The sequence below is a fragment of the Hyla sarda genome, unplaced genomic scaffold (assembly GCF_029499605.1).
Source record: "Hyla sarda isolate aHylSar1 unplaced genomic scaffold, aHylSar1.hap1 scaffold_860, whole genome shotgun sequence".
NCBI lineage: Eukaryota > Metazoa > Chordata > Amphibia > Anura > Hylidae > Hyla > Hyla sarda.
In genome coordinates this window covers 54,485-76,939 of record NW_026610888.1, presented here as the reverse complement: position 1 = coordinate 76,939, position 22,455 = coordinate 54,485, and the positions used below count along the sequence as shown (strand labels likewise).

The 22,455-nt window shown below is 44.6% G+C and overlaps 3 protein-coding genes across 3 annotated transcripts; 1 reads left to right on the top strand and 2 right to left on the bottom strand.

Annotated features, from left to right (window-relative positions):
- Positions 1 to 10,949: 10,949 nt before the first annotated feature.
- On the bottom strand, positions 10,950 to 11,615 carry LOC130348006 (histone H2B 1.1-like). The gene has a single exon (XM_056554683.1). It carries the CDS (start codon positions 11,334 to 11,336, stop codon positions 10,956 to 10,958), a length of 381 nt encoding a protein of 126 aa, XP_056410658.1. The 5' UTR covers positions 11,337 to 11,615; the 3' UTR covers positions 10,950 to 10,955.
- Positions 11,616 to 11,626: 11 nt separating this feature from the next.
- Positions 11,627 to 12,039, top strand: LOC130348004 (histone H2A type 1). The gene has a single exon (XM_056554681.1). It carries the CDS (start codon positions 11,647 to 11,649, stop codon positions 12,037 to 12,039), a length of 393 nt encoding a protein of 130 aa, XP_056410656.1. The 5' UTR covers positions 11,627 to 11,646.
- A 1,664-nt stretch (positions 12,040 to 13,703) lies between these two features.
- LOC130348019 (histone H4-like) lies at positions 13,704 to 14,015 on the bottom strand. The gene has a single exon (XM_056554694.1). The coding sequence runs from the start codon at positions 14,013 to 14,015 to the stop codon at positions 13,704 to 13,706; it is 312 nt and encodes a 103-aa protein (XP_056410669.1).
- Positions 14,016 to 22,455: the final 8,440 nt, after the last annotated feature.

Here is a 22,455-nt window from a genome sequence, read left to right as displayed (position 1 = left end):
GTAGGATCCTTCCACCTCACAGAATGTCTTCTATCCCCAGATCCCTCGTCTGTTAAGTGATGACCCCGAGGATCCTATTGTGATTTCTCTCACAGATTATCTCCATTACAGGACCTGCTTGTACATTACCAGGATGACATCGGGGATTCTTATATTGGTTGTATATATGGTCCTGATAACAGAGAACATTATACCTGGGAGAGAAAGCCCTATCCCGGCCGCTGCACTGATACTTCCATGTCATATTTGTATTCCACACAACAATTGTATGAAGCCAGCCCGCCTGCTGAATCCCAGCTCCTGTGCTCGGGAAAGGTGGAGAGCCGCACAGCAAGCATCAGACTGCCGACATCCAAGAGGAACTCCAGCCGGGCGGACAATAAAACTCTTCTTCTTTATTATCTTCTAATTAATAATGTAATAAAATATTATGTTTACCTCATACAATGCACGGAATGATAATGTATCATATTAATATAAATGGTTTATAAAGATAACAATGTGAATTCATACAAATGTAACAGGCTTAGTCCACAAACTAGACTCCACCCTACAGGTTCGGAACGGGATATAACACGGTATAAGTATAACCATAAATCCTCCTGTCTCTGATAGAATGATGTCATTTATACTTCCATTGTAAATGTGCAGATGGACCGATGACGTCACGGCCCATGTACATTAGGGACATGTCACCTACTGTGTTACAGAATGTCCGTGTCATGTATTATATAGATGACACCAGACCCACAGCCCATCCACAACGGGGCAACATTATAAAGTAATAAATTCTTTGTTTTGTGCAGTCTCTCCAGGACCAACACATCTTATTCACTCTTTATGATGGACTCCTGTCTGTTAGTTTCCACGTTGATACATTAGTTATTTATTCATTTGTTTATTCTTATTAATACATTGTTGTTACATTGTATACTTTTGTAATTCCCCTTCCTGCTCTCAACGAGACTTCTCAGGAGAATTAGGGGTTAATGAGCAGAGACTGTAATAGAGTAATACATTTTTATTTTTATATACACAGGTTGTCATTGAATACAACTATTGGTGATCGGGACTAAACCGCGTAGATTCCATTCCTACCACAAGTGCAGAGACCTGCCCAGTATTATCATAAGGTGTCTGAACAGTAGGTCCCAGTTCACACATGAGATCGCGGCTGCACTGTCATCTCTTGCCAGATTTCCCCGGTCAGGGGCCGGAGGTTTCTGATAGAATTTCCCTTCCTTGGAAAAGATTGATCCTGAGCTTTTCTGTTATTAGCGCTATATTCACACGGACAAGCGTTATATCCAGATCTGCTATATAGGATAAGGTCACATTCAAGTATTTGTTTAGAGAAGCCGAAGACTTTGTCAGTGACGGGAATCTCCTCCCCGGTATACAGGCTCCGATACATGTATCTCTATGGGGTTTATTTGGTTAACCTTCTGTTTAATGCAAATTAGAATCGAATCCTTAATTGAATTACTAGGTAACCGCGTAATAACAGGAAACCACAGAATTGTCGGGAACCTGATAATCACCAATGTAATTGCTGTTAATTGACACAAGATGTCGCTGTTGTACAATGAATGGAATAAAGAACTAGAACTGTGCGGCGAGTAGATGGCGCTATATTTATTAAAACAGTATAAATCCTTACAGTTACAGTTTATACAGATCAGATACATTGTGTTACAATAGTGACACCTGCTGGTGAGAGATTTGTATTCTAATCTTTACATGTTACCAAAGTGTAACGTCGAATATTTATATTTTCTCAGGTTCTAATTGAGACACAAATAGATACAACGATAGATGGTGACTAAGACTTGTAATAACAACACAACAAGTTCAGCTGCTCTTATATCTGGTATAGGATAATCAGGGGTGGAAGAGTCTAGAATATATACATACATCTGCATTGTGCTTGATATAACAAAACATAATAATAAAGTGATGTAATATAGAAGAGCTTGTATATTAGGATGTGGAGTTACAGATTTCCAGTCTCCAAGGTGATGAATTATGTGATCTCCTTGTTGGAGCTGCGGGGCAGGAGCTGTCACCTCTGATCGGGCTCCGGGGAGTGTTCGGGCCGCCAGGAGAGAAGAGAGATGCCGCAATATAATCCGGGGAGAAAGAGGAGAAAGGGGAAAGTGATAGAGAGAACGGGGATAAAGTCACCATTATACTTATATATGACATGTCTAATAGACGTGTTGGGCGCATATATTCGCAATGCGAATATTTATCTTGAATATTTGCATTTTTCTTTTTTTTGTCATATCACAGTGATCATCCCTCCCTGCTTCAAGCTTATGGTTTAAACAAGGCTCCAATACTCGTTACAGTGTCAGACATTCACATATGGGCCTATGAGACTGATCATGTTTGCTGAAGATCACGCGATATTGTGCATGCTAATTTTATGGCGCATAGTAAAAAAAAGGCCGCAAATTGTACGAATATTTGTCAATATATTAGCGAAATATCGCGAATTCTAATGTGGCCTATTCCGCTCAATGTCTATGAGAGAAAATGCCATATATCGGCCTCTATTCCGGACACTGTTTGGGGCCGTGTACCCCTCATCCCCCCGAGGAGTCCGGGGAATATTGGTCTTTATATAGGAAAGTGTTTTATTTCTTTTCTGTTTAGTTTTTTCTTCCAGTATCAGCTGGAGGACTATGAACCCTGCGCTGCTGTTAGTTATCGGGGTGAAAGGTCACAGGAGGATTGTGTCCTCTATGGAAAGGGTTCAGGTCTTTTATTAGGACAGATTTTGTTACGTTCATTGTTCTTGTTAAGATCCTGATAGATGGGGAATTATTTATCATATATTGGGGGTACAGTCCACATAAAACATAGGCCGCTCTTTTTCTGTAATTTCTTATAGATAGAAACTGACGTGAATTCCTCCGGTCTGACCCCAGATCACGTGGGGTAATACATTTTGAGTGGCGGCTGCAACACTGGGAAACCCTAATCCACACCCGCGGGTCCTTAGGAGATCTTCAGGTAGGTTACACTTTTATCCCCAGAATAACTTGGAGCATTGATCAGAATATTGGATTAATTTGTCTATGAAGTTGCGACTTTTTGCTCAGGGAATAGTATAATTTAATGCGGAAGATTTTTTTTTAGCCCGTATTATCACAAACCTAAAACTAATAATCATAAATCTAGAATATAGAATAGTTATTCTGAAATAAGAAGTATAAATGACTGTTATCATTTAGTTTAAAGCTCCATAGGGTCTTCTTGTCTCTTATACAGAATGGGCAGCAGGAGGCCGCGGCTGTAACACAATGACCTGTCCCTGCTGCACAAGTCATATGGGAGATATCTGTTGTATTATTGTCATTTTTTTTTTAAATAATACATTATTAATTTATTATATATATCTGCAAGAGATCGCAAAGTGTGAACCCTGATCTTGCGGTTGTTTTACAATCCATTTTATTCCGCTGCACATCCAATCAGACAAGGGCATCTAGAGGTCAGCAGCTTTCCTTCCTACACACAGTCAGGAAAGGGACTAGAGAGGCCGCCGAATTCCTTCTTCTATACAAAATTGTTCTGCCATTTGTAAGTCGGCTAGATCTTTACATATATTCCACATTGAACGGGGATTGGCCGATTAAGTCACATGCTCTGTTCTAACAAATCCAATAATTCTTCCCCATAACTGTCAATCTCAATCACCAATTAGAATGATTTCTATAATTGACAGAGATCAGAGGAAAGTATCTGTCTATTGGCCAGAACCGAGCATGTGACATCATCATGTGACTTCATCATCCAATCCCCATTCAGTTGTGGAATATTTAAACCTCTGCTAGTATTAAAAAAAAAAGTCAGAATAATTTTGTATAGCACCTCTGTGTAATGTAATTAAAAATAATATAATTTAATAATAAATAGTATTAAAAAAATCCCATATGTATATAAAAGGAATCAAGGACGCAGTTGGTCATTGGTGTCCCTGGGGGCCCCATGTGCTGAAACTCTGCAGGCGGCTGCCCTCAATTCACATTTTGTCAGCAGTAGTCATAAGCTGTTCTATTCACTGACAGCAGTAGTCATAAGTAGTTCTATTCACTGACAGCAGTAGTCATAAGCAGTTCTATTCACTGACAGCAGTAGTCATAAGCTGTTCTATTCACTGACAGCAGTAGTCATAAGTAGTTCTATTCACTGACAGCAGTAGTCATAAGCAGTTCTATTCACTGACAGCAGTAGTCATAAGCTGTTCTATTCACTGACAGCAGTAGTCATAAGCTGTTCTATTCACTGACAGCAGTAGTCATAAGATGTTCTATTCACTGACAGTAGTAATAAGCGGTTCTATTCACTGACAGCAGTAGTCATAAGATGTTCTATTCACTGACAGCAGTAGTCATCAGCAGTTCTATTCACTGACAGCAGTAGTCATAAGATGTTCTATTCACTGACAGCAGTAGTCATAAGCAGTTCTATTCACTGACTGCAGTAGTTATAAGCTGTTCTATACACTGACAGCAGTAGTCATAAGCTGTTCTATTCACTGACAGTAGTCATAAGCTGTTCTATTCACTGACAGTAGTCATAAGCTGTTCTATTCACTGACAGCAGTAGTCATAAGTTGTTCTATTCACTGACAGCAGTAGTCATAAGTAGTTCTATTCACTGACAGCAGTAGTCATAAGTAGTTCTATTCACTGACAGCTTTTTTTTTATACAGTTTGTCATTACACTAAATGTAAATCGAGATTTTCCTAGCTTGTGACGGAAAATATTAGTTATATGAAGACAGGAGGCGAGTATCTTATGCATTATTCTTTCTTTAATAATGCCCATAGCAGAATTTTCAGTTTTCAATTCAATATAAAAGAAAAAACTACAACTCCCAGCAGTCCCAGGGCCACAGCGGCCACTCCCCGCCTTTAGCCACTATATAAGGGACTGCCCAGTATGGATCCTCCTCTTTCTGAATGAGAAACACCGCCGCACAGGAACCCAAAACTGCATCTGGACCTCTCCATCGCCACTCAAATCCCCGACCAGCCGGTCCACCACAGTAGCTTTCGGAGACAATCCGGACAACCTGGCCAGCGAAGGCCGAACTTCATCCCAACGGGGACTGTAGAGAACCCAAACAGTCTGCAACAAACAGGTCAGCCTCCTTCCGGAAAACACTCAACATGCTCAATATCCTGCAAAGAAAACAAAGAATCGTAATAGGGTTGGGTAAGGGAGGGAAGATACTCGCCTCCTGTCTTCATATAACTAATATTTTCCGTCACAAGCTAGGAAAATCTCGGTTTATATATCAGACAGGAGGCTCATATCTTATGCAAGTTCAAAGCTTAAACTATAAGAACAAAATAAATATATAAGTTATCCGACCACCATATTATAAAACCGACATGGAGACATGTTCCTCCGGTCTGAAGTAAAAATGGCGAAACGTGGTCTCTGACGACCAATCCGCTGCCATCAACAGGTCAGTGAGGGAGCCCCCCGACGTAACTATCTTAGTAGCCATCGCCCCTCTGGAAGAATGCGCTCCAACGAGGGAAACGTCTATACCAGCCATCTCCATGGCGGCGCGTACCCACCGCGCCAGGGTAGCGGACGAGACTGGATGATGAGGCCTGACATACGAAACCAGGAGCTGAGAAAAGGCCGGAGAGCGTAAGTTGGAAGTTTGCGTTTCATAAGCCTGTAGGCAACGCACAACACACAATCGAGGATGCGCGGGAAAATAAGGGTAAAAAACTGATTGAATACCCGTCTTTGTCCTTCGGACCACTGAGAACCTGACCCCCTGAGGCGAAAATTGACGCCTAGAAATGTCCAGGGCCTTTACGTCCGAGACTCTTTTAATGGAAACCAGACATAAAAGGACCGTAAGTTTGTAAGACAAAAGCTTTAATGACAAAGCCTCATTGTCCTCCCACCTGGCAAACATCTCCAGCAAGCTGGAAACATCCCAAGTGGACTGATACCTAGGACGGGGCGGTCGCCTAAATTTAATGCCCCGTAAGAGCCTACATACCAGGGGGTGTTTGCCAATCGGCAAAGCGTCCACCGGATAATGGTAAGCCGAAATGGCCGATCGGTACACATTGATGGAACTGTAGGACTTACCAGACTCAAAAGAGTCCGCCAGATAATTTACCACCATTGCTACAGGTGCTTGTACGGGATCAACCTGTCGTTGATCACACCAACGTATCCAGAGTCTCCAGGCTGATCGATATGCCGATCGAGTCCCGGGGGCCCAGGCCAGGGCGAGGAGGTTCCTAGCCCATTCCGAAAGGTCGCGGTCCGTGTCGGGCACCCCGAAACCAACCATGCTAGGAGAGTTAGGCTGCCGTCCGCTACCAGAGGGTGGAGACCCCTGGTCGGATTGGAGAGGATCTGCGGAAAAAGAGGGAGCAGTCTGGGGCAATCCACTGCCATCTCCAGAGCAATCGGAAACCATGGTTGCATCGGCCACCAGGGGGTGATCAACACAACCGTAGCCTTCTGGTTCGCTATCTGTATGAGAACTTTGGGGATCATCGAAAACGGGGGAAACGCATGGTGTGTCTCCCCCGTCCAAGATTGTCGGAGGGCGTCTACTGCTGACGCCTCCGGGTCCGGCCTCCAGCTGAAGAATCGCGGTAGCTGGTGGTTGAGGCGGGACGCAAATAGATCCACGCCCAACGGACCCCAAAGCAGCTCCAATTGCAGGAAAACTAAACGATCCAGACGCCAGTCGCTGGAATCCAAGAGATAGCGGGAATTCCAATCTGCTACTGTATTGGAAATCCCCGGAATGTACTCCGCCATAGGGATAATATTGCGGGAGAGGCAGAAGTGCCAAAAATCCTTGGCAATATCCGCCAGGATCCTGGACCTGGTGCCCCCCAAGCGGTTGATGTACTGCACCGCTGCAATATTGTCCATGCGTAATAATACGCAGCAATTGGAAGTTTCTGGCAAAAAACTCCGGACGGCGAATAACGCCGCCAGCATTTCCAATGCATTGATGTGTAGGAGAGATTCCTCGATGGACCAGCTCCCTCCTGTAGAAGCGTTGCCGAAGCGAGCGCCCCAGCCTCTCAGACTTGCGTCCGACTCTATGATGGCGTCCGGACAAGAGTTAAAGATTGTCTTGCCGTTCCACTCGACGGCATGGCGAAGCCACCACTGCAATTCTGCCCTGGCTTCTACCGAGAGGGACACCTCGTCTGCGTATCTGAGACCCTGACGCAGATGAAGGATCTTGAGCCTCTGGAGGGCCCTGTAATGGAGAGGGGCCGGAAATATGGCTTGAATGGAGGCCGCTAGAAGGCCCACCAGCCGGGCAAGTACCCGTAACGATAGGAAGCCTTTGCGTAGCAACGCTCTGATCTCCTTGCGTATGAGGGCCAATTTTGCTCTGGGCAAACGGAGAACGGCCTGATTGGTGTCCACCAAGAAGCCTAAAAATTCCAGTTCCTGAGCTGGGATGAGAATCGATTTCTCTTGGTTGATCAAGAAGCCCAGTCCTTCCAACAGAGATATCGTCCACCTCATGTGCTGGTAGGCCTGTGCTTTGGAGCGAGTCATGATAAGGAGGTCGTCTAGATAGATGATCAGACGCACCCCCCTGCTTCTTAGGGACGCCACCACTGGTTTCAGGAGTTTGGTGAAACACCACGGAGCGGACGATAGACCGAAAGGAAGGCATGTAAATTGCCACATTCGATCTCTCCATAGGAAGCGAAGAAGTTGTTGCGAAGAAGGATGCATGGGGATGGTGAGATAGGCGTCCTTTAAGTCCACCTTTACCAACCAGTCCTCCGGTTGAAGAAGGTCTCGAAGGCAATGTATGCCCTCCATTTTGAAATGTCGATAAGCGACATGCTGGTTCAGGTCTCGAAGATTTATCACGGGGCGATAGCCGCCCCCTTTCTTCTTTACAAGGAAGAGGTTGCTGATAAACCCCGGGGAAGAAGGGTCGACCTCCACCACTGCCTGTTTGGACACCAGGTCCTCTATTTCGTTGTCTATGAGAGCAACGTTGCGCTTTGCAAATCTGATAGGGGGCGGAATCACGCCCATTTCTGGTAAGGACAGAAGTTCTATGTGGAAACCTCTTATAGTCGTTAGTATCCACGCGTCTGCCGTAATCTCAGACCAAGCGTGGGTAAAATGTATCAGTCGTCCCCCCACAGGTATGTGTGAAAGTGGAGTGCGTGGAACACTTACCGGTATATGGACGAGATCGGGGGTAACCTCTGTTTCCACGTCCGCGCCACGGTCTACCACGGGGTGGGAAAAATGGCGCTGGCTGCGCCACTGACACGGTGTATGGAGGGGGAGCCTGAGGGTATTGTGGTGGAGCAGTTGCCCTGACATAGGGTCTGTAGGTGGAAGTGCGGCCGGCAGATCGGCCCCTACTTCTGCCGGCACGGGGAAAAATCTAGTTTGTTTCAGATTTTTTTAATGAAGTTTGGGCTTTATCTAGACTGTTGAATAGCCCCACAAACTTATTGATGTCTTTTACTAAGGTGTCTCCAAACAGCATACCCTCTGCTGCTGGACCTGGCTCGGATTCGGCTAGGTGGGCCAGTTGCGGATCAAGCCGTATGAGAATGGAGCGTCTGCGCTCAATAGAGCAAGCGGTGTTGGCGCTGCCCACCAGACAAATGGCCCTCTGGGCCCACCCACGAAGCTGGGTCAAATCGACAGGTTGGTCTGTCGTCGCTGCCTGTTCAGACAAATTTAATATTTTTGTAAGAGGACCAAGTAGGTCCAGAATGCGGTCCTGGATGGTCCTAAAAGACCGATCAATCCCCTTCTTGGGGAATTTGCCCGACTTCATCAAATATTTGGATAAAATGTGATCTATCTCTGGGGTTGATACCACTTTTTTAGGAATAAATGGTCGTGGGCACTCTGCCCTGAGTTTGTTGCGATTGGTCCTTTCAAGTGACCTGCGTGCCCAGAACTCTACGTACTGGGACACATGGGGCAACGGGGTCCAATCCCCAGAACGGGGGTGGGATATGGCATCAGGGTGTAAAAGTGGTTCTCCCAGGGTATCTAGAATGGCTTCGCCCTGAGATTCAGGATTGGCGTCATTATTGAGCGCCGATGTCCCAGCATCCTCTTCAGCAAAGTCAGACTCTGAGACCTCAGTCTCACCCGACTCATCGGATGAATCCTCATCCGGGGAATCTACATAAGAGTCGGGTTTTGCCCGCCTGGCGGACTTATGCCTCTTTGGTAACTCCCTGAGGCCCAGGGGTTGGGAAGAGTCAGAGGGATGCGTGGGGTGGCAGTCCGTGGGGGGAGCTGCCTGGAGCATATTATTTGCTTCCCCTGCCGGGGAGTCAGGGGCCGCCATGGTATGCTTCCGTTTGTGCGAAACTTTACCCTTTTTTACAGGCGGCTCACCGCTGTGGGACAGCGGTATAGGGGTGAGGGATAGAACTGGATGTGATCTAGAGGGTGCCACGGCAGACGCCAGAGCAGCCTGGACCGATTTGTTTATGAGATCCTGAATTTGTGAGTCACTCAAAAATTGCGCCGTATCTAACGCCAGTTCATCACCCCTATTGGAAGTGGAAGAGAATGAGACGTGAGATGAGACGCGGCCCGCGCTGAGGAAGATCCGCCCCTAGCCCGCGCGCGCAAAAGAGCGCAGCAGAAGGAAGAAGAAGGAGGAAAAAATGGCGTCGCCAGAAGATGGCGTACACCAGGTAGGAACAAAATAGAGGGTCCAGGGGAAAAAACCGGGGTAGCGCCCAGCGCCACCGTGAACTACCGATAGAGACCGGTAACCCAGAAAGAAAAACAGAAAACAATAAGAATAATAATGATAGAAAAGTATACAGGAAAAACAGAGATATATGCAGCCGGTAGAGGAGAGTCTCCACCAGGCCAAAGTGTAAAACTCCTATATACTATATCTAAGACAATATACATATATATATCACAATACTTATCTGTGTAACGTCTGCCATGAGCAGAAACAAAGAGGAGGATCCATACTGGGCAGTCCCTTATATAGTGGCTAAAGGCGGGGAGTGGCCGCTGTGGCCCTGGGACTGCTGGGAGTTGTAGTTTTTTCTTTTATATTGAATTGAATACTGAAAATTCTGCTATGGGCATTATTAAAGAAAGAATAATGCATAAGATACTCGTCTCCTGTCTGGTATATAACTACTGATGATCAGGACTGAACAGTGTAGAACCATCACCACCGCCTGGGCAGAGGCCAGTATATATCATCTCAGGTGTATAATACATCTCTATAATGTGGAATATATGACCCCAGTAGTGCACATGAATCCCCTGTGTCATACGGGTAATGTACAAGCAGTTCATATAATGGAGATATTATGTGAGTTACAAATTACAATAGGATCCTGGAGACCATCAGTTATTAGAATAGGGATCCGGAGATAGAATAGGGACACTGTTATCGCTGAGGATGATGGGGATGATTGTCAACTACATTACAGTCTGGACAATTGAGATGTTCAGTCCTTGAGAAAGGCGCAAATAATCAACGTAACCTGTGACAGCAGTAATTACATCTGTAACGACGTTCAGCACCGAAGTAGTTGACAGCACCTCCACCAACTGTTCTGGGACCACATAGTCGGGGCAGGAGGCACTAGGACCCAGCGCTCTGCAGGGAAGACCTCACCCCTGGGCGCTGTCCAGTAATATCAGTGACCCTCGTATTCTACAGCCAAAGGGGACAAATCTGGGGACAAGTTCTGCTTCACTGCGACTCGGCTTCTACGGACTAAAGTGCATAGAACAGTTCTGATGTAGACAATATATACAGTATAAAGCGGCTGCACTGATAGAATATCAGCCACAAATATAACAAGGATAATTCTAGCAGATAGAAGCTCCAGCTCTATTATAGACAATGTGGTGGCTCTTAGAAGAGCCTTTGGGGTGACAGCAGGAGGCGGAGCAGGTTACTTGGCGCTGGTGTACTTGGTGACGGCCTTGGTGCCCTCGGACACGGCGTGCTTGGCCAGCTCTCCAGGCAGCAGCAGGCGCACGGCGGTCTGGATCTCCCGGGAGGTGATGGTGGAGCGCTTGTTGTAGTGAGCCAGGCGGGAGGCTTCCCCTGCGATGCGCTCGAAGATATCGTTGACAAAGGAGTTCATGATGCCCATGGCCTTGGAGGAGATGCCGGTGTCAGGGTGGACCTGCTTGAGCACCTTGTACACGTAGATGGCATAGCTTTCCTTCCTGGTCTTCCTCCGCTTCTTGCCGTCCTTCTTCTGAGTCTTGGTCACGGCTTTCTTAGAGCCCTTCTTAGGCGCTGGTGCAGACTTGGCGGGATCAGACATGATGGTTCAGGATAGTGAAATATTCTCCTAGAGAACAGAGATCAGTAATGATGAGAACAATATCTGCCGATCCTTTTATTCCTGTCACATTCTAATTTAGGCGGCTAAAGAGCTGGCTCCCTATTGGTGGGAAGGAGGGGGCGTGGTCTCACTATCATCTTTCTTTATTCCCCATTGGCTGCTGTATTTGCCGCTGAATATTGGATTTGTATCTGACCAATCACAGAGGCTCCTTCCTTCTCCATCCGGGTATAATAGGTGACGCAGAGCGGGGCTCCATACCGTCTCGTCTGTACAGTGAGCAATAGACATGTCTGGAAGAGGAAAGCAAGGAGGGAAGGTTCGGGCCAAGGCAAAGACCCGCTCATCCCGGGCAGGACTCCAGTTCCCTGTCGGTCGTGTGCACAGGCTCCTCCGCAAAGGGAACTACGCCGAGAGGGTGGGCGCCGGTGCTCCGGTCTACTTGGCCGCTGTGCTGGAGTATTTAACCGCTGAGATCCTGGAATTGGCCGGTAATGCCGCCCGGGACAACAAGAAGACCCGCATCATCCCCCGTCACCTGCAGCTGGCCGTGCGCAATGACGAGGAGCTGAACAAGCTACTGGGTGGGGTGACCATCGCCCAGGGAGGTGTCCTGCCCAACATCCAGGCCGTGCTGCTGCCCAAGAAGACCGAGAGCAGCAAAGCGGCCAAGAGCAAGTGATCACCGCTTATCCCAGATCATCCCGAACACCAAAGGCTCTTCTAAGAGCCACCACATTGTCTCCTACAGAGCTGGCGCCGCTGATCTCGGGTGTGATAGTGTTATTATTGGGCTGTTATGTGGTATTTAAGAACATCCTGCACATCTGCTTCATGACACATAAGGTGTTGGTTGTGCAGAGATGTCATAAGAGGATTTATTTTATCACATCAGATTAATGTCAGATGGACACAGATCTCTGAGCGACCGCCGATCACTAACCGCGGGCATCACCCAGCGCCGCCTCAGTGATCGGCTTCACATCGTCCCTTGGGTGGAGAGGAGTTTATTGCTCTCAGACACCCGTCCTGCAGATATCTTCTATTTCAGAGTAATAAAGTTTTCTAATAAACACGTTACTAAACCCTTATTTATCAATGAAATGTGGATGAGGTCACTGGTTGTATACAGTAATAATCGCCCTAGGGAGACATCACGTGGTATTACATGGGGGAGGGGAGAGAGCGGGAATTTCATAATCCCCAAAGACAATGATCACCGATCATCGGGGGCTATAGAGCCGATGTCTCGTATGAATTTCCCGCTATCGCTGTGTTCCAGCTTCTAATGTGAATATTCCCCAAAATCTAGAGAATTATCATGAAAACTGATTCTACCAGCGGTAACAGAGAATATTCCCTATAAATAACATCTACGAGAAATCCAGAATAATGAGGCGGGAAAGAAAAGTCTCCGGATGTTGTCGCTGCAGACGGGCAGATAGCGATCAGATGGAATTCTCTAGAATATTGTGCGGATGACTCGGGCAGTATTGTAGGGTGTGAACACTGCAGATCACCAGGACCCTGCACTCTCTCTAGGATTCTCTCCGGTCACAGCGGATTATATCCCCGGATCTCTCGTCTATTATCTGATTATACTGAGGAGTAATATAGAGGAACCGCAAGTATCTACAATATAATAAAGCCGCAGCCGCTCATCACATCAGTTCTGTGTGAACAGCTCCATTATTAATAGACCTGCAGGGCGCCCATCTGTAGGGGGTTGTGCACTTAATGGGCGCCCTGAGGTGCTATAGGGTGAAGACTCATCTATCCAGATAGCGGGATATAGATCGCTGCGTCTACCGGATACGATCAGATCTGTATCTGCTAAAACACGGACTCTCTATGGAGGTTTATAGTTATATGGTGGGGGAAGGGAGTAATGTAATCTGGAGGAGAGGAAGAATACTGTAGATGGTGAGAGTAGTGATAATACCGAGGAAGATGAGGGCAGTAGTCAGAACACTCGGGAGATCTCCAGGTAGATAGACAGTTAAAGCGGGAAATACCCACAGACGGATCAGTATCGAACATTAAGGGCAGATTATGTCAGGTGTTTCGCCGATCCGTCGGCCAAGATAATAAGCACTGCCCGGACATGGTGGGAGATGTAGGATCTCTGGATTATGTGCTTTATAATCCCCATCACAGTAAACATCAGTCTCCGATCACAGAAAATATAAAATGGAGAATAGGGAAAATACAAACCGCAACCATCAAAGCACAAACACCGACCACTCATTAGAGAAGACACAAGGAATTGTAGCCTTTCCATAGAACATGTGGGCGGCTCTGAGAAGAGCCTTTGGGTTGATGTGATGGAGCCGAGTAGAAGCAGAATTAACCTCCGAAGCCGTAGAGAGTGCGGCCCTGGCGCTTGAGGGCGTACACCACGTCCATAGCGGTGACGGTCTTCCTCTTGGCGTGCTCGGTGTAGGTGACGGCGTCACGGATGCCGTTCTCCAGGAAGACTTTCAGGACACCGCGAGTCTCTTCATAGATGAGGCCGGAGATGCGCTTCACACCTCCCCTGCGAGCTAGACGGCGGATGGCAGGCTTGGTGATGCCCTGGATGTTATCCCGGAGCACCTTCCTGTGCCGCTTGGCTCCGCCCTTACCGAGACCTTTCCCTCCTTTACCGCGTCCAGACATCTTCTCTATGTAGCGAGTAGACTGCAAGATACTGAGTGCGGCCGAGTCCGGCTTATATAGCACATGGGCGGACCTGAAAGAAAACTGGAACAAAGATGACATCATCCGGGGCGTTTCTTTTAACCACATTTACATTCCTGACCCCTCCCCCTTTCCGTTGATTGGCTGAACACGAGACAAGAAGGTTTTGAATTTCCCGCCCATTCCAAAACGTTTGCTGCATTTTTCCGATTCTAAATAATCAGTTTTTTTTCTTACCGCGATTCTCCCCAACATTCTAGAGAAGAGCAGTCGTCATTGTACCGAGCGGGAATGGTGATCGGGCAGGTGTGTGAGCTGTATGTTACACACATGGGAGAGGATCAATAGCAGCACAATAATCTGTCAGGTGTATAATGTGTGTGCGGGGAGCAGCAGATGGCAGAACAAATCTTGTGAATGGATCGATCACTCGGGCAGCATTACCAGGTCTACAGGACTGCTCACCCCCGGGCACCAAGACTCTGCACACATTGTACGACATTATATGGAGCCCCGATATGTGCAATGAGAGTGACCGAGAATAATCGTCCGAGAGCCTGATCCCACGTGTTAATACCATAAAAACAAATAAACCCATCAATTCTCAGGATGGATAACACCATGTGTACAACCAGTTAACGAAAGAGTTAAATGTACCTCCAAATTTGGGTAAATCAATACCTTCCTTAAATCACATCTATCCATAGAGATCGTCTATTTATCACAGCAGTATAAATCCTTACAGTTACAGTTTATACAGATCAGATACATTGTGTTACAATAGCGACACCTGGTGGTGAGAGCTTTGTATTATACTCTTTACATGTTACCAAATTGTAACAAGTAATATTTCCCAGGTGCTGACACAAGTTACAGAGATACAAATAGATACAACTATGGATGGTGACTAAGACTTACACCCCCTGCTTATTCTATACCAGATATAAGAGCAGCTGAAATTGTTGTGCTGTTATTGTAAGAGTCTGTAAGAGGATCAGGAACAAATAAATACATCTGCATTGTGCTTGATATAACAAAACATAATAATAAAGTGATGTAATATAGACGAGTTTGTATATTAGGATGTGGAGTTACAGATTTTCCATTTCCCAGATTCTGAATTATGTGATCTCCTTGTTGGAGTTGCGGGGCAGGAGCTGTGGATTTATAGTGTTTTGTTTAGTTTTTTTAATTTAATCCATAATTACATTAATACCCATAAAATCTAATTATGAAATAAATTATTTAATTGTTCACTATTGATGCATCCACTAGTTATTGATCATTAATACATTGATTAATTATTATGGTTGTAAATATTTATAAATTATATGATCCATGTAAAAGATGGATATCACGGGGGACAGAGATGAGCGAATTTACAGTAAATTCGATTCGTCACAAACTTCTCAGCTCGGCGGTTGCTGACTTTTCCTGCATAAATTAGTTCAGCTTTCCAGTGCTCCGGTGGGCTGGAAAAGGTGGATACAGTCCTAGCAAAGAGTCTCCTAGGACTGTATCCACCTTTTCCAGCCCACGGGAGCACCTGAATGCTGAACAAATTTATGCAGGAAAAGTCATCAACTGCCGAGCCGAGAAGTTTGTGACGAATCAAATTTACTGCAAATTCGCTCATCTCTAATGGGGGATATTAATCAATTCGTGTTGTGGAAAGTTATTTGTGTAGACTGATTTTTCAGCAGTGTTTTTTGGTGCAAGGTGTTAAAAAAAAGGAGTTACTGGAAGATATTTTATTTGCGCAATAGTTACCAAAGTGTGGTCCAGGCTTACTTAGGTTTTTGACTTTTCAAAGAACTTTGCCCTCAAAATTTGTGACTTTTAGAAAAGACTTTGGTTTCTGAGCTATTAGGTTTGTCACACAAAAAAAGCACAAAAAGTGACTGCGCCTGGCAACTTGCTACAAAAGTAAACAAAAAGAAAGTCCAAATAACTTGATAAATCCCCCCACCCCATGTTCCTTACATATCATATTATGTCATTATATCATATTATATCATGTTAATCCAGGGATCCCTCTAGTGGTGTATATTAATAGTGCAGCAAGTTTTTCTTAGATATCAAGAAGATGGAGGCCGTGATTGTGACATCATGGCCACGCCCCCTTGTGACATCACATCACACCCATTCTATTCATGTCTATGGGAGGGGACGTGTTAGCAGACACGCCCCCTCCCATATATATGAATGGAAGGGGTGCGGCATGACCATGACATAACCACAACTGCCCCAGGAACCCTGCATTTGTTTAGAAAGTCGGGTGTTGTGCACGGGGTGTGCCGGGTGTGCACAGGCACACCCTAATCACCGCAGCCCGCTGCTGCAGGACTTTCTTTTTTTTTCTCACTACTAAACCCGAGCCCCACCGGACATCCCCGACATCACCAGGCTGAAATCCCCCCCTGTCACAGCAAACCTATCTTGACAACATACACGCCCTCCCCTCAGCCTCGTCTTGCTGGAGGAGCTGCAAAACCACAACACCCCCCACGCCACCCCTCATGTTGCTGGAGAAGCACTGTGAGATCCAGGGAAGAGACACTGACCTGGTGAGACTCCTTTCATGTGTGATCTGTCTGCTAAAATGTGTATCTAATCCCCCAGTGTGTGATCTGTCTAATGAGCTGTGTATCTAAACTCCCCATGTGTGATACTGTTTGAGCAGTGTATTGAATCCCCCATGTGTGATCTAATGAGCTGTGTATCTAATCCCCCCCATGTGTGATCTGTCTGCTAAAATGTGTATCTAATCCCCCATGTGTGATCTGTCTAATGAGCTGTGTATCTAATCCCCCATGTGTGATCTGTCTGCTAAAATGTGTATCTAATCCCCCAGTGTGTGATCTGTCTAATGAGCTGTGTATCTAAACTCCCCATGTGTGATACTGTTTGCTGAGCAGTGTATCGAATCCCCCATGTGTGATCTGTCTAATGAGCTGTGTATCTAATCCCCCCCCATCTGTGATCTGTCTGCTAGCCTGTGTATCTAAACCCCCTATGTGTGATACTGTTTGCTGAGCTGTGGGTATCTAATCCCCCATGTGTGATCTGTCTGCTAAACTGTGTATCTAAAACCCCCCATAAGTGATACTGTTTGAGCTGTGTATCTAATCCTCCCATGTGTGATACTGTTTGATGAGACCCTGTATCTAATCCCCCCATGTGTGATCCTGTTTGCTGAGCCCCTGTATCTAATCCCCATGTGTGATTTGAGCTGTGCATTTATGTTTGATATTGTCTGCTGAGCTGTGTATCTAATCCCCCTATGTCTGATACTGGTTGCTGAGCCCCTGTATCTAATCCTATAATGTGTGATACTGTCTCTATCTAATACTGTTACACTGTCTGCTAAACAGTGTGTCACCCTAGTAGTAAGGAGATTACATGAGGAGGAGGTTTGTTACAGTGTGTCACCCCAGTAGTAAGGAGATTACATGAGGAGGAGGTTTGTTACAGTGTGTCACCCCAGTAGTAAGGAGATTACATGAGGAGGAGGTTTGTTACAGTGTGTCACCCCAGTAGTAAGGAGATTACATGAGGAGGAGGTTTGTTACAGTGTGTCACCCCAGTAGTAAGGAGATTACATGAGGAGGAGGTTTGTCACAGTGTATCACCCCATAAGTAACAAGATTACATGAGGAGGAGGTTTGTTACAGTGTGTCACCCCTGTAGTAAGGTGATTACATAAGGAGGAGGTTTGTTACAGTGTGTCACCCCAGTAGTATGGTTGGGCATGTCAAAGGGCAGAGCCAATGTGTGGGGTCAAGGGGGTGGCAAAATTAGCTTTCGCCTAGGGTGCCAAAAGTCCTTGCACCAGCCCTGATCATGTATGATTGTGACTGTCTATTATATGTAGGCTTACAGCTCAGGACTACATCCCCATCATGTATGATTGTCTATTATATGTAGGCTACATATAATAGACAGTCACAATCATACATGGCAAAACCTAATTTTGACAACCCTTTGGCTCCGCCCATTGAACCCCTTGGCAAATATAAGATCAGGGGTAGAATTAGTCCCGTAAGCCTCATGGTAAATTCTAGAATTGTCCTCCTCCCTACAATTATAACTATACTGCACCTAATGTGGTGGAACTGTACTGCACCTAATGTGGGGGAACTATATTGCACCTAATGTGGGGGAACTATATTGCACCTAATGTGAGGGAACTATACTCCACCTAATGTGGGGAACTATACTGCAACTAATGTGGAGGAACTGTACTACTAACCTAATGTGGGGGAACTATACTGCCAACCTAATGAGGGGGAACTATACTACTAACCTAATGTGGGGGAACTATACTGCACCTAATATGGGGGAACTATACTGCACCTAATGTGGAGGAACTGTACTACTAACCTAATGTGGGGGAACTATACTACTAACCTAATGTGGAGGAACTATACTGCACCTAATGTGGGGGAACTATACTACTAACCTAATGTCGTGGAACTGTACTGCACCTAATGTGGGGGAACTATATTGCACCTAATGTGAGGGAACTATACTCCACCTAATGTGGGGAACTATACTGCAACTAATGTGGAGGAACTGTACTACTAACCTAATGTGGGGGAACTATACTGCCAACCTAATGAGGGGGAACTATACTACTAACCTAATGTGGGGGAACTATACTGCCCCTAATGTGGAGGAACTGTACTACTAACCTAATGTGGGGGAACTATACTACTAACCTAATGTGGAGGAACTATACTGCACCTAATGTGGGGGAACTATACTACTAACCTAATGTGGGGGAACTATACTGCACCTAATGTGGGGGAACCTAATGTGGGGGAACTGTACTACTAACCTAATGTGGGGGAACTGTACTGCACCTAATGTGGGGGAACTGTACTGCACCTAATGTGGGGGAACTGTACTACTAACCTAATTTGGGGGAACTGTACTGCTAACCTAATGTGGGGGAACTATGCTGCCAACCTAATGTGAATACAAAAATATAAAATTGTACTATTCTTATCCCTATAGCACTTTTATTTTTCTGTGTATGGGGATGTATGAGGGTCATTTTTAGTGCTGTGATTTGTAGTTTTTATCGGTACCATTTTTTAATTTTTTTTTTTGCTTTTTAGAAATTTGTTATGGTATTTGAAGTGACCAAAAATGTGCTAATCTGATTAGTGAACTATTACGACTTTTGGGACCCCACTTCTGATTTTGCTGAGGGCCATGCTAAGCCTAAAACCGGCCTTGGATCCAATCCTCCTACACTATGCAAGCAGGAGTGTGTGTATGTATATATATGTATATAGATATAGATATATATATATATATATATATATATATATATATATATATATATAAAACCAGATACAGGCGCAGCACTCCAACAAAATAAGTGATTTAATATCTCATGTCAGCATTACAACGTTTCAGCTCCTCCTGGAGCCTTTTTCAAGCATAGTGATACACAAACCTATGAGGGCTTTTATGCCCATACAAATCATTAGTGCCAAACAATTTCATAAAGTGATCATTAATACAAATCAAATAAAAACTATATAAGTGTAAATATAAATTCATGTAGAAAATAGTGCATACTGGTATATAAAGTGCACTAGTGCATACTGTGCAGAGTAATAGTAAAGATATTAAAAACATAGCTTGAAAAATACAATTCATAGTTAAATTACATATAACAAGAAGATATGCAACACATGTGTACACAAAACGATTCATAGAAATACATGCATACTGAACAATGAAGGGGAGGCATTCACCTGATCCATGTAATGGTGCTGCAAGCGTTGGTAATTAGTTACTGCGCCTGCTCACACTATATATATATACACACACACTATATATATATATATATACATACATACTGAACAATGAAGGGGAGGCATTCACCTGATCCATGTAATGGTGCTGCAAGCGTGGGTAATTAGTTACTGCGCCTGCGTGAGAGGCTGAAAGCACTTCCAGATATGAGATCCCTGTCATGAGACCAGTCTGGTCACATGACCCGTTGTCCCGGCAACTGTCAACACTGTGTGCGAGGCAGAGGCAGTGTTTCAGGATTGCAAGAGCACAGACTGTCAAACCTGCTGAGAGCAGATGTTAACCCTAAGTGAACCAAACCTGCTGAGAGCAGATGTTAACCCTAAGTGAACCAAACCTGCTGAACAATATGCAGAATTAGGTGTAGTGCATCAGCACTGTGGGCATAAGTGACCCAGATGAGGGAAGTAATCCATGAAACTAGCAGAAGAACAAGAAGAATCAAAAGAAGAGTGAATAAATTATAGTAGAGAAATATAAACTAATAAAATTGTATGGATAACGAAAAATTAAAAATAGGCAAGACAGACAGATAGACAAAATGGACAAAATAAGAATAAAAATGTAAAAAAACTGACACCTGCCCTATTTCAGGACAACAAGAGAAAGACTTAAAAGACACAGAGACTGTGGTAAATATTTCTTCTCATGTACTTACAAAAGCAGAATTGTCTTTACTAGTGAAAGGATTATCATTTTGTCCTGTGTCTACAGTAAATTGGTTTGAACTAGAGTGTGATATGCAAGATTTTTTTAGACGCATTAAATTGAAGGTCTGGTTTGGTGAAGCTAAAAATAGGAAAGAGGACACACTAGGTCCAAGTGAAGGTGGTACTCTATTACAGTTGAAGAAATTTGATTTGTATAACAAGGGAAATTTCAATCCAGCTCTTGTATCCCACCCATTAGAAACTTTTATTTCATTGGTTCGGAGGGACATAGAAATACTTAAAGAACAAACTTTACAAACGGGTACCACATATCATAATCTCTCCAAGGAAGAGGGAGAAGCCATTGATCTGCTTGTCCACAACCACGACCTCACCATTAAACCCGCTGACAAAGGGGGTGGGGTCGTGGTTATGGACACAGCAGACTACAAAAAAGAGGTCTTTAGACAGTTACTTGATGCCCATACGTACAGAAGGTTGGAATTTGATCCCAAGCAAGTTATACTGGGAAAACTGACATCTATTGTAGAACAGGCCTATGTAGATGGTATCATTGATGAAAATCTTAGAGAATTTCTTATAATAAAAAATCCGGTCACCCCTATCATTTATGTTCTTCCTAAAATTCACAAATCTTTAGTTAATCCACCAGGCCGTCCTATCGTTTCTGGACGCAATTCACTTCTTAGTAATGCCTCTATTTTTTTAGACCGTGTTTTAAGACCTTTTGTTTTTCGCACAAAGTCGTATATACAAGACACTACTGATTTTCTTACGAAAATTCGAGATGTGCAGATTCGCGAGGAAACCATTTTGGTTTCATTCGATATTGCGAGCCTATACACCTCGATTAGCCATGAGAGGGGCCTACAGGCAATCTACAAGGTACTGGTGACATCTGAGTTCCCCATAGCGGCCCGACAGTTTATGTTGAATTTATTGGAATTGATATTGACCAATAATTATTTTATGTTTGAAGATAAATTTTATTTACAGTTAGTCGGGACCGCTATGGGGACAAATGTCGCACCTATGTATGCAAATCTGTACGTTTCAGCTATGGAGGAGGATGTCATCTATCCGTCCCACCATGCCAGACATTGTCTGGCATGGTGGCGATATATTGATGACATCTTCCTCCTCTGGAATGGTACGGTTGAAGAATTAAACACTTTCCACACATTTTTGAATTCCATTGATCCGAACATCTCATTTACCATGTCCTACTCCCTGGAGGGAGTCAGTTTCCTTGATGTCTGGGTAAGTAAAAGGGATGGGCAAATTTGCACTTCCCTTTATACTAAACAAACAGACAAAAATACGTTATTACACTTTAAAAGTTGTCACCCTAGAAAGATGATTGAATCTCTTCCGTTCAGTCAGCTGCTCAGAGCCAAACGTATAGTTAGCGATGAACGGGTTCTCGATTACACTTTGGATACCATCTCTACCAATTTTTTGGATAGGGGTTATCCAAAGAGGATAGTAGATAAACAGAGGGAAAGGCTCCAGTCATTTGACAGACAATCTACTCTAATGAAAGTAACCAAGACTGATAAACCAGGAAGAATCCCTTTTACTTCTGTGTACAACAGTCACAGTGGTAAAATTGCTGGCATTATTAATAAATACTGGCCTATTTTACAGAAGAGTTTTAATGGGATTGAGGAATTTTCCACATTCCCATTAATGTCATATAAACGATCTAGAAATTTGAAGGACAAACTTGTAAAATCAACTATTGACCTACCACAGACTACTAGACAGACCGTTTTAGGTACACGCAAAACTGGCTCTTATCCGTGTTTATCATGTGTTGACTGCAAATTCATGCTCAAGGGATCTTTTTTCACACATCCGGAGACTCAAGTTAAATATCCTTTAAAGTTTTATCTTACTTGTGATTCGACGTGGGT

What these genes read in the sequence shown, in the direction of transcription:
- LOC130348004 (XM_056554681.1), top strand. Translation starts at nt 11,647, where the DNA reads ATGTCTGGAAGAGGAAAGCAAGGAGGGAAGGTTCGGGCCAAGGCAAAG.
- LOC130348006 (XM_056554683.1), bottom strand. Translation starts at nt 11,336, where the DNA reads ATGTCTGATCCCGCCAAGTCTGCACCAGCGCCTAAGAAGGGCTCTAAG.
- LOC130348019 (XM_056554694.1), bottom strand. Translation starts at nt 14,015, where the DNA reads ATGTCTGGACGCGGTAAAGGAGGGAAAGGTCTCGGTAAGGGCGGAGCC.